The sequence below is a fragment of the Neophocaena asiaeorientalis genome, unplaced genomic scaffold (assembly GCF_003031525.2).
Source record: "Neophocaena asiaeorientalis asiaeorientalis breed wild unplaced genomic scaffold, Neophocaena_asiaeorientalis_V1.1 scaffold276, whole genome shotgun sequence".
NCBI classification, from domain to species: Eukaryota; Metazoa; Chordata; class Mammalia; order Artiodactyla; family Phocoenidae; genus Neophocaena; species Neophocaena asiaeorientalis.
The window spans coordinates 998,552-1,010,505 of record NW_020173725.1 but is presented as its reverse complement, the minus strand read 5'-3'; the positions used below and the strand labels follow the sequence as shown (position 1 = coordinate 1,010,505).

Sequence of the window (11,954 nt, the reverse complement as noted above, 5' to 3'; positions counted from 1 at the left end):
TGCCCCCTGTTAGGACTACAACAGTAGCTTCCTACCAACCACAGCCCCGGCTATTGGGCAGCACAGACACCGCGAGTTCTACGGGGCGGAGCCTTGGAGGGGGCGGAGCTTGGCGTGACATTTTGCGACTAGGATTCCACTGGCTTCACCTGCAACATCTCTCGCTGTCTGTTGCGTAGACGAATCGGCGCGAGGAGCTGAAGATTCGAAGGCGCCAGGCCCAGCCTAGCGACAGACGCCGCTCCCCTAGAAACCTGAACTGCAGGACCCCGGGGAGGCGGCCCCGGAGCTCCGAGGACTCGTCCCGTAGCGCGCAGTCCCGCTGTGCCCGCATCGCGCCGCCCCGCCCCGGCTTGCCTCAGCCGTCGTCGGAACCCGTCACAGCGTGCAGGATCGAGCGCCCCCTCGCCCTCTGCCAGGCCCCGGGAGCGCTGTCCGTCGGTCGAGGTCATGGGCAGCCGGCCCCGCAGCCCCAGTGCCTACCCTGCGGACTGGTGGGGACCGCAGACCGAAGGACCCGGCCCCGCCAAGCGCCGCCGCACGGAGGAGCCCGAGGGCCCCGAGTCCGAGTCCGAGGCGGCGCCCAGCCTGGACAACCTGACGGGACCTCCGACCGCGGACGCGCTCACTTCCGTAGCGGTCCTGCCCGCCGGCTGTGCCCTGCACCTGTCCCTAGACGACGTCGACGTGCTCCTTGAGCCCGAGCCCACGTCCGTGCTGCAAGTGTCTCTCGGAGATCACATCCTCGTGCTGGTCCCCGAGGCCCTCCTGGGCTCGGGTGTGGAAGGCCCGTGGGGACAGGGCCTGGGACGGGGCGCTTTCCTGAGCCCTCCCGGGGAGTACATGGCCCTGGAGCCGGGATTCTTGTGCGCAGCTGTCCCAGAGATCGCCTGCCAAGAAGAGGCCAACAAGGAGGAAGCAGACGCCGAGTTCCTGCCGCCTGGGATGGATGCTGAAGCCGGCTCCGTCGCCGGGCTCCGCAGCCCCACCGCAAGGGTGTCGGGCCCCAGCGCGCAGGGCTTTGTCCCAGAGCCCTGGCCTCGGGCACCCACCCCTAGTCCACAGAAAGGCTCTCCTCACCACGACGACAACCCGGGCTTCCACCTTCTGGAGCCCTTCCCCGACTCACCACTCCAACCTCTACCTCCCTCTCCGAGCCCTCCGGGTCCTCACGAGCGCCCCCAACGCCCTCATGGTCCTAAGCGCAAGGCCCAGAGATGTCTGTTCCCGGAATGAACTGCACCCCGGTACACACACACATACACACACACACAAATTCTGGCTACCATCCTGGAGGCCCAATGGATTTCCCAGCGTCTTTTACACTGAATGTCCTACAACCTGGAAATTAAGCATCTCGTGTGCCAACAACTCCTTTTCCCCTCCAGACTGGCTATAGTAGCAGGAGAAGACGTCAGGAAAAGAAAGCAGACTCTAGACCTCATCTCTGAAATGGAAAATCTGCCCAGGGATACCGGACAATGTGTTTTCAGACATCTGGACTTCTTTGCAAGATCATTCTCAGGCCTATCCATTCCCGCTCGTTTGCATCAGTTATTTTCTCTCAAATTCTACTCTCTCCAGCACCATACCGTTGCTACCCTATTTCTCCCCAAACCAAAAAATAAATGGATTTCTCATGTTATATATTTTCCCATGAATTTGTAAAGATTTTTAGCCATGGCTTTTCTCTTTCTTGGTGTTTTGAGCTTCTCTCCTGGAAAACTGCAAAACAGTATGATGGTTACTGTACATAATTGTATGATGTTTGTTCATAGCTTCCTCTTAACCTGAGGAAGTTCTCTTCCAGCCAAGTTCACTTTTAATTATGAATAAATGTTGGATTTTATCAGATGTTTTCAGCACGTATTAGGATACGCATTTCGTTTTTAAATCTGTTCCTCTGGTTATTTTCACTCACAGACTGATGTGAAATGTTTGCATTCCTGCTATTCCACATTATTCATACCTTTTAAAGTCTACCCTGAGTTTTTTCTTTTGTAACTCAAACCTCTAACTTTTAAAACATTAATTTAGGGGCCTCCCTGGTGGCGCAGTGGTTAAGAATCTGCCTGCTAATGCAGGGGACACGGGTTTGAGCCCTGGTCCGGGAAGATCCCACATGCCTCGGAGCAACTAAGCCCATTAGCCACGACTGAAGCCCGTGCACCTAGAGCCCATGCTTCGCAACCAGAGAAGCCACTGCAGTGAGGAGCCCGTGCACCTCAACAAAGAGTAGCCCCTGCTCACCGCAACTAGAGAAAGCCGGTGCGCAGCAACGAAGTCCCAATGCAGCCAAAAATAAATAAATAAAATTTTAAAACAATAAAACTTTAATTAATTACCATATTTGTTTCACATATTTATAAAAGAAATAAAATCTACAGGTAAAGCTGAAAACAAGATGGTTTCAGTTTTTTCAAACATCAATAGTATTTATATTCACCAACATGCTTTACCATTTCCTCTCTACCTTTTCATTCTTACATTCCACTCTCAAAGTCTAGCCTCAATTTTCTTCTTGCTGAAGAATATACTTTAATAGTTCTTTCCACTGTACCCTATGTGTAGTAAATTTTCTTTGTTTTGTAAATCTCAACATGTTTTGTGTAGTACACTCTCTTAGTCTTGTATATCTGAAAATGTTTTATTATATATTCATTCCTAATTCTAAAGTTTTATTTAAGTACTTTAAAGACATTACTCCATTGTTCTGCCATTTTTATTGCTGTTGCAGGCAAGAGGTCTCCGCCAATCAAGTTGTTATTCCTATTATATTTGATTCAGCTGTTCATTAGCACATTTTTTAGTTTTATTTTTTATTGAAGTATAGTTGATTTACATTGTTGTGTTAGTTTCTGGTGTACAGCAAAGTTATATATTTTTTCCATGTTCTTTTACATGGTTATGGTTTATTACAGGATATTGCATATAATTCCCTGTGCTATACAGTAGGACCTTGTTTATCTGTTTTACATTGAATACATAATAGTTTTGTATCTGCTAATCCCAAACTCCTAATTTATCTCTCCCCCACCCTCTTTCCCCTTTGGTAAGCATAAGATTGTTTTCTATGTCTGTGAGTCTATTTCTGTTTTGTAAATAAGTTCATTTGTATTATATTTTAGATTCCACATATAAGTGATAACTTATGATATTTGTCTTTCTTTGACTTACTTCACCTAGTACGATAATCTCTAGGTCCATCCATGTTGCTGCAAATGGCATCATTTCATTCTCTTTTATGGCTGAGTAGTATTCCATTGTATAGGTATGCCACATCTTTTTATCCATTCATCTGTAGATAGACATTTAGGTTGCTTCCATGTGTGGCTATTTTTTTTCATTTATTTATTTAATTTTTGGCTGTGTTGGGTTTTGTTGCTGCACGTGGGCTTTCTCGAGTTGCAGCGAGCAGGGGCTACTCTTCGTGGCAATGCGCAGGCTTCTCATTGCGGTGGCTTCTCTTGTTGCAGAGTATGGGCTCTAGGCACGCAGGCTTCAGTAATTGTGGCATGTGGGCTCAGTAGCTGTGGCTCGTGGGCTCTAGCCTAGTGGGCTTCAGTAGTTGTGGCACACGGGCTTAGTTGCTTGGTGGCATGTGGGGTCTTCCCAGCCCAGGGCTCAAACCCGTGTCCCCTGCACTGGCAGGCAGATTTTTAACCACTGCATCACCAAGGAAGTAGCCAGTTGGCTATTTTAAACAGTGCTACTATGAACACTGGCGTGCATGTATCTTTTCAAATTAGAGTTTTCTCTGGATATTTGCCCAGGAGTGGGACTGCTAGACCATACAGCAACTGTTTTTAGTTTTTTAAGGAATCTCCATACTGTTCCCCATAATGGCTGCACCAATTTACATTCCCTTCAACACTGTAGGAGAGTTCCCTTTTCTCCACACCCTCTCCAGCATTTATTATATGTGGACTTTTTAATGATGGTCATGCTGACCAGTGTTGGGCACGAACCCGTGTTCCCTGCATCGGCAGGCGGACTCTCAACCACTGCGCCACCAGGGAAGCCCTGCCCATTTTTTGATTGGGTTCTTTGGGGTTTTTGTTATAGAGTTATATAACCTGTTTGTATATTTTGGAAATTAAGCCCTTGTCAGTGACATCAGTTGCAAATATTTTCCCCCATCCATAGGCTGTCTTTTCATTTTGTTTATGGTTTCTTTTGCTGTGCAAAAGCTTGTAAGTTTGATTAGGTCCCATTTGTTTATTTTTGCTTTTATTTCTATTGCCTTGGGAGACTAACCTATGGAAACATTGCTACGATTTTTGTCAGAGAATATTTTGTCTATGTTCTCTTCTAGGAGTTTTATGGTGTCATGTCTTATATTTAAATCTTTAAGCCATTTTGGGTTTATTTTTGTGTATGGTGTGAGGGACTGGTTTTTTTTAACATCTTTATTGGAGTATAATTGCTTTACAGTGGTGTGTTAGTTTCTGCTTTATAACAAAGTGAATCAGTTATACATATACATATGTTCCCATATCTCTTCCCTCTTGCGTCTCCCTCCCTCCCACCCTCCCTATCCCACCCCTCTAGGTGATCACAAACCACCAAGCTGATCTCCCTGTGCTATGCGGCTGCTTCGCACTAGCTATCTATTTTACGTTTGGTAGTGTATGAGAGAGTGGCGAGGGACTGTTCTAATATCACTGATTTACATGCAGCTGTCCAGCTTTCCCAACATCACTTGCTGCAGAGACTGTCTTTCTCTGTTGTATATGCTTGCCTCCTTTGTCAAAGACTGACTGTAGGTGTGTGGGTTTACTTCTGGGCTCTCTATTCTGTTCCACTGATCCATATGTCTGTTTTTGTGCCAATACCACACTACTATGATTACTGTAGCTTTGTAGTATTGTCTGAAGAAGGAGGTTATGCCTCCAACTTTGTTCTTTTTCCTCAGGATTGCTTTGGCAGTTCTGGGTTTTTTATGGTTCCATATAAATTTTAGGATTATTTGTTCTAGTTCTGTGAAAAATGTCATGGGTAATTTGATAGGGCTCGCATTAAATCTGTACATTGCCTTGGGGAGTATGGCCATTTTACAATACTGATTCTTCCAATCCAAGAGCATGGGATATCTTTCCATTTCTTTGAATCATCTTCAATGTCCTTTATCAGTGTTCTATAGTTCTCGGCATATAAGTCTTTAACCCCCTTGGTCAGGCTTATTCCTAAGTATTTTTTGACATTTTAGCATATTTTTAAATGTTTCTTTTCCTTTGGCATCCTACAGTTTTACTGTAACATCTCTAGGGGTAGATTCTATTTTTATTTGGCTCGATGGATTTGGTTAACTATCAATATGGGAAATTATCTCTTGCCTGAAATCCCACAAAATCTTAGGCTCTATCTCTTGTAATAACACACATCCTCGGGCTTCCCTGGTGGCGCAGTTGTTGAGAATCTGCCTGGCAATGCAGGAGACACGGGTTCGAGCCCTGGTCCGGGAAGATCCCACATGCCGCAGAGCACCTGGGCCCGTGAGCCACAACTACTGAGCCTGCACGTCTGGAGCCTGTTCCGCAACAAGAGAGGCCACGATAGTGAGAGGCCTGCACACCGCGATGAAGAGTGGCCCCCACTCGCCACAACTAGAGAAAGCCCTCGCACAGAAACGAAGACCCAACACAGCCAAAAATAATAATTAATTAATTAAAAAAAAAAACACATCCTCATGTCTGGAAATCCAATCAGATAAATAGTGGCACTGCTCAATCTCCCATGACTCTTAACATCTTAATATCATGTGCTGTATGCTTTATCAACTCCAGCTTTCTATTTTTTAATCCAATTAATACTTTAATCAAGTTTCTTCTGTTTATACTTCTACAAGAATGTATTTATTTCAAAGAATTTTTTTCAAGATTTTACTTCCTTATTCTTGTCTCAAAACTTCCCCACTTAGTATTATAAACTCCTATTTTTGTTTCATGGATAGTATTCCATCCTTTATGTTTTGAAATTATTTAAACATTAATTAATGGCTCCCTTAATTCAATTTCCTCACAAGTAAAATCTCCTATTCTTTGTTCTTTCATCACTTTGGATTGCCACATGTGCTTGGTCATTTCATTGGTGGGTGCCTTTTGAGTGAGAATTCATCTTCTTCATCTCACAGTTATAATTTTTTATAATTTCCACTTCCTAGTGGAAAACAACTCAGAGCCATGGCTTTTGGAACTCTAGAACGTCACAGGTCTAATCCCCAAGCAATTACATGTCACAAATCACAACTGGCCATTTGCAGTTTCCATCTGTCTTTCCTGATCAACCGCAGGTACAACCTTGAAATAGTGGTCACTGCCTCTTCAACCTCTGATGATTGGCAATGGGCTGATTTTGAGCCCCCTCAGAAGAACAGAAATCCCAGCTGCCATTATATATTTTAGTCTCAGTGCCCCAAATACATCAAAATATCAGCTGTCCATTCAGAGATTGGATTTTCTACTCTGTCTCTGGTCCCTGCAAGCTTGTGTCTTTCTTTTCAAAGTAGATGTCTATATTTAATATGCTTTAATATTTCCTATCATTGCTGTCTGCCTCCAGTAGAAGGAATCCCCTGTACTACCATCTCATCCACAATTCCCACCACAATTCCACAATCTCTCCTCCTTACCCCCATAACATAGCAATCAATCAGACACAAGTCCCAGCCTAATTATCTGATTATTATGAAGAGGGAAGATGGCCCTGTTTGCAAAATTATACCTTCTATTGCAAGAGCCTCATAATCTACATTAGAAATAACTGAGGGTACCCATTTTTAGCAACATGTGAACCAAATAGTACAAAATATCCTCAAGAGGAACACTCATGAAACTGATGGATAAAAATTATTTTAATATTTTAAAGGCATATCACAGCTAGTAAAAATGTAAGAGAAATCTTCCAAGGTCAAAAATGACGACATAACACAAACCCAGACAGGAAAGTGTATGCTAAAACAAGAAGGTACATGGGGATACCTAACATTCTATGATGACCTAGAGCTTTGGTTTTAATGGCCCATTTATGGGGGAGCGAATAAAAGTCCAGGTCACACAGCCCTGAAAAAAATCCCAGGCTTCCAGAAAATACCTCCAATAGCTAATCTAACAAGAAAAAGAAAAAAAACACCTCATAAAACAAAAGGAGATGGGACATAAATGTATCTGTCTCAGCCTTGGCTCCAGGTAGAATTGAACAGAATAGGGGGTAGGTGACAGTTTAGTTCAAGATATTCTCTGGTAGACGGTTAACCTGGCAAAAGTAAAACAAATTTTCTCTGAGAATACAGCTTATATTCAGGGCTAAGTACCTTCTCAGAGATGACCTTCCAGTGATTCTAAACTTATAATCCAAAATCAGAGAACACATAAGGGAAGAAACCACCATAAGTAAGAAAAAATGATTGAAATTGATGAATTATCATATATAAAATATCTTAAAATAAAATTAATATTATTTGAGGACACAAAAGAGGGCAACATAAGTGTAGCTAAGAAAAAATATCAAAAGATATGGCAACTTTAAAAGGGAACTAAAGAAAATTTCTGGGGATTAAATTTGTAAACATGGAAGTGAGAAATACAATGAATGGGTTAAACAACAGTTTAGACAGAATTAAAAATGGATGGGAACACTGAACTACAGAAGTCACCCATAAAGCTTTTGCACAGTAAAGGAAATCATAAATAAAATGAAAAGACAACCCACAAAATGTGAGAAAATATTTGCAAACGATGCGACTGACAAGGGACTAATCTGCAAAACATACAAACAGCTCATGCAGCTCAATACCAATAAAACAAACAACCCAATCAAAAATTGGGCAGAAGACCTAAATAAACATTTCTCCAAAGAAGAAATAAATATAGCCAAAAAGCACATGAGGGACTTCCCTGGTGGAGCAGTGGTTAAGAATCACCTGCCAATGCAGGGGACACGGGTTCGATCCCTGGTCCGGGAAGATCCCACATGCTGCAGAGCAACTAAGCCCGTTTGCCACAACTACTGAGCCTGCACTCTAGAGCACGCGAGCCACAACTACTGAGCCCACATGCCACAACTACTGAAGCCTGCGTGCCTAGAGCCCATGCTCCGCCAACAAGAGAAGCCACTGCAATGAGAAGCCCACGCACTGCAGTGAAGAATAGCCCCCGCACGGCCTCAACTAGAGAAAGCCCGTGAACAACAAGGAAGACCCAACACAGCCATAAATAAATAAATAAATAAATCTATATTTAAAAAAAAACACATGAAAAGATGCTCAACATCACTAAATATTAGAGAAATGCAAATCAAAACTTCAGTGAGGTATCATCTCACACTGGTCAGAATGGCCATCATTTAAAAGTCTACAAATAATAATTGCTGGAGAGGGTGTGGTGAAAAGGGAACCCTCCTACACTGCCAGTGGGAATGTAAGTTGGTGCAGCCACTATGGAAAACAGTACGGAGGTCCCTTAAAAAACTAAAAATAGAACTACCACATGGTCGAGCAATCCCACTCCTGGGCATATATCTGGATAAAACTCTAATTCAAAAAGATACACGCACCCCAGTGTTCGTTGCAGCACTATTTACAATAGCAAGACACAGAAGCAACCTAAATATCCATCGACAGAGGGGTGGATAAAGAAGACGTGATATATACATATAATAGAATACTACTCAGCCATAAAAAAGAAATAATGTCATTTGCAGCAACGTGGATGGACCTAGAGAATATCACACTAAGTGAAGTAAGTCAGACAGAGAAAGACAAATATCATATGATATCACTTATAAGTGGAATGTAAAAACATGATACTTATTTACAAAACAGAAACAGACTCACAGACTTCAAAAACAAACTTATGGTTACCAAAGGGAAAGGTGGGGGGAGGGATAAATTAGGAGTTTGGGATTAACATATACACATTACTATATATAAAATAGATAATCAACAAGGACCTACTGTATAGCACAGGGAAGTCTACTCAATATTCTGCAATAACCTATATGGGAAAAGAATCTGAAAAAGAATGGATATATGTATATGTATAACTGAACCACATTGCTGTTACACTGGAAACTAACACAACATTGTAAATCAACTATACCCCAATATAAAATAAAAATAAAAAAAAGAAAATGGAAACACTGAGCTAGAGAAATCATCCATAAAGCTAAGGAGGGTAAAAACGTAAAATATGAAAGGGAGACTAAGAGACATTATCAGAGAGGGAGTAGTTCTACTACATGACTGTTGTAGATAGAGAGGGGGAACACTGAAAGCACAGGAAGTAGCTTTATTCACAGAAATAATGAATGAGAAATTCTCCAGATGTGATGACAGAAAAAAATCAGTCACTCATTCATTCAACAAACATGCATTAAGTGCCTACTATGTAGCAGGCACCTTTCCAAACTCCAGGAGTACAGCCAAGAACAAAATAGTTAAAAATTACTGCCTTCATGGAGTACAATAATTCACACAAGAAGTAATGGTGCCTTACATTAAAGTAATAGGAAGAGGAGTGATATGAAGTGGCATGTAGTTGGATACATTCTGAAGACAGAGAAAACAGAATTTCCTCATGCAAGAGGTGAGAGAGATTCTAGGATAACTTTAGGGTTTGGGACAAGGGCAAAAAAAATGCAATTGTTATTTTCTGAAATTGGAAAGACCTGAGGGTAGTATACATAGAAAAAAATGTTCAATTTTGGACATATGTCGTGTGAAGTGCCTGTTACATATTCAGTGGAGATGTTTAGTAGGAAGTGAGAGATGGGAGTCTAGAATGCAGGGGAGTGGTATAAGATAGAGATACACCAGTGTTCTGTAAGAACTACCTAATGTGCATTTTGAAATCACCAAGAATTATGACAGCATCAAGAGAGAGTGACAGAGGGACTTCCCTGGTGGTGCAGTGGTTAAGACTCCATGCTCCCAATGCAGCGGGCCTGGGTTCGATCCCTGGTCAGGGAACCAGATCCCACATGCATGCCACAACTAAGAGTTTGCATGCCACAACTAAGGAGCCCACAAGCAGCAACTAACACCTGGTACACCCAAATAACAATAGAGAGAGAGAATGACAGAAAGCCAAGAGTAAAAAACACTTAAGGAGTGAGGGAGAGGCGTCCTACAGTTGGAAAGAGGGTACAGGACTGCACCAAGACAGATTAGACAGTGGTTATACTCTGATGATGTGAAATTCAGGAATAATGGAGATATGAATGGGACACATCAATGAGGAGCAAGAATAACATACACTGTACCTCCAGCCATGGGTACTAGGGGTATGTGAGAGAAAATAGCCTCCACTTGAGAAGCCTCCAGGGAAAAAAGGGAACTCAGAAGAAGCATGTTTAAGTTATAAAAAGAAAGTTAAAGGGAATATCAGGGAAGTTGAAGAGTTTTTAGTTCTGTGATTGACTATGAGTTCCAGAAGGCAGAATGAAAAGGAGAAGGATATGAGGTAGTGAGAAAAGGCCAGGTACTGAGTATTTGAAGATTTTTAACCTGAGATATTAGGGATGAACAGTTTCCCACAATGAACAGGAGTAAAAGGCATGATGAAATTAGTCTTCATGATCCTATGGCAGGTAGAGGTGGCAAGACTTTCAGCATGGAAGAAAGGGAAAAGAAGCCTATTTGCAAGAATATACATAGTTCTGGGACATAGTATAGTGTCCTCATTCAGGAAGCACAACAACTTTCAAGATTGATAAATTTTTAAAAATACACATTTAGACAGACTACTATAAGCCCACAAATCCAAAGAGAATATTTCTTATAAGCAGAAAGAAAAGACAACTACAATAAAAAGGCAATTCAGTCAGACAACTGACTTCTCAGAAACAGCAATGGAAGACAGTAAACAGTGGAATAATAGCAGTACTGCTAGAAAACAAGTGTTTTGACCAGGAATTCTTTGCTTAATAAATCCATTTTTCAAAAATGGTCATAAACAAAGATTTTGTCGACTAAAAAACTTATTATGAAAGTATACTAATTTAATTAGTATTGTATTAATTATTATATGTTAAATATTTTGCAAACAATGTATTAAAAGTATTAATTGTGTGAAACTGCTTCTGGTTAGACAATTAAATCAGTGCATCATAATAGATGAAAAACATATCCATACATAAACCAAAAAGTATGTAACCCAGGAAATGATGCAGTTCAAAGAGAAAAGATTTTTTTTTTTTGGCCATGCTGCACAGCTATCCACATGTAAAATAAAAAGTATGTAACCCAGGAAATGATGCAGTTCAAAGAGAAAAGATTTTTTTTTTTTGGCCATGCTGCACAGCTATCCACATGTAAACCAAAAAGTATGTAACCCAGGAAATGATGCAGTTCAAAGAGAAAAGATTTTTTTTTTTGGCCATGCTGCACAGCTTGTGGGATCTTAGTTCCCCGACCAGGGATCAAACCCGTGTCCCCTGCAGTGGAAGCACAGAGTCTTAACCAAGAGACTGTCAGGCAAGTCCCAGGAAAGCACTTTTCAATAAAAGAATTGGGTCAACATGCATAATGAGGAAAAAATTGAAATTGAATCACTGTCTCATCCATAGAAAACAATCATTTTTAAATCTGGATTTGGATAAAGAGTTTAAATTTTGAAAAGCGAAGATTTAAATATTCGGAAGATATAAAAATTATCTTGGAATAGGGAGTATTTCTTAAACAATACACAAAAATTACAAAGCATAGAGAACAAAACTAATACATCTGAAACAGAAATTCTGTTTATCAAAAGGCACTATAGGGCTTCCCTGGTGGTGCAGTGGTTGAGAGTCCGCCTGCCAATGCAGGGGACACAGGTTCGTGCCCCGGTCCGGGAGGATCCCACATGCCGCGGAGCGGCTGGGCCCGTGAGCCACGGTCACTGAGCCTGCGCGCCCGGAGCCTGTGCTCTTCAGTGGGAGAGGCCACAACAGTGAGAGGCCCGCGTACGGCAAAA

General features: G+C 42.0%; 1 protein-coding gene across 1 annotated transcript; it reads left to right on the top strand.

The window, feature by feature from the left end:
• The first annotated feature begins 450 nt into the window (after positions 1–450).
• LOC112403324 (proline-rich protein 23A-like) lies at positions 451–1,236 on the top strand. The gene has a single exon (XM_024750730.1). It carries the CDS (start codon positions 451–453, stop codon positions 1,234–1,236), a length of 786 nt encoding a protein of 261 aa, XP_024606498.1.
• The last annotated feature ends 10,718 nt before the right edge of the window (positions 1,237–11,954 follow it).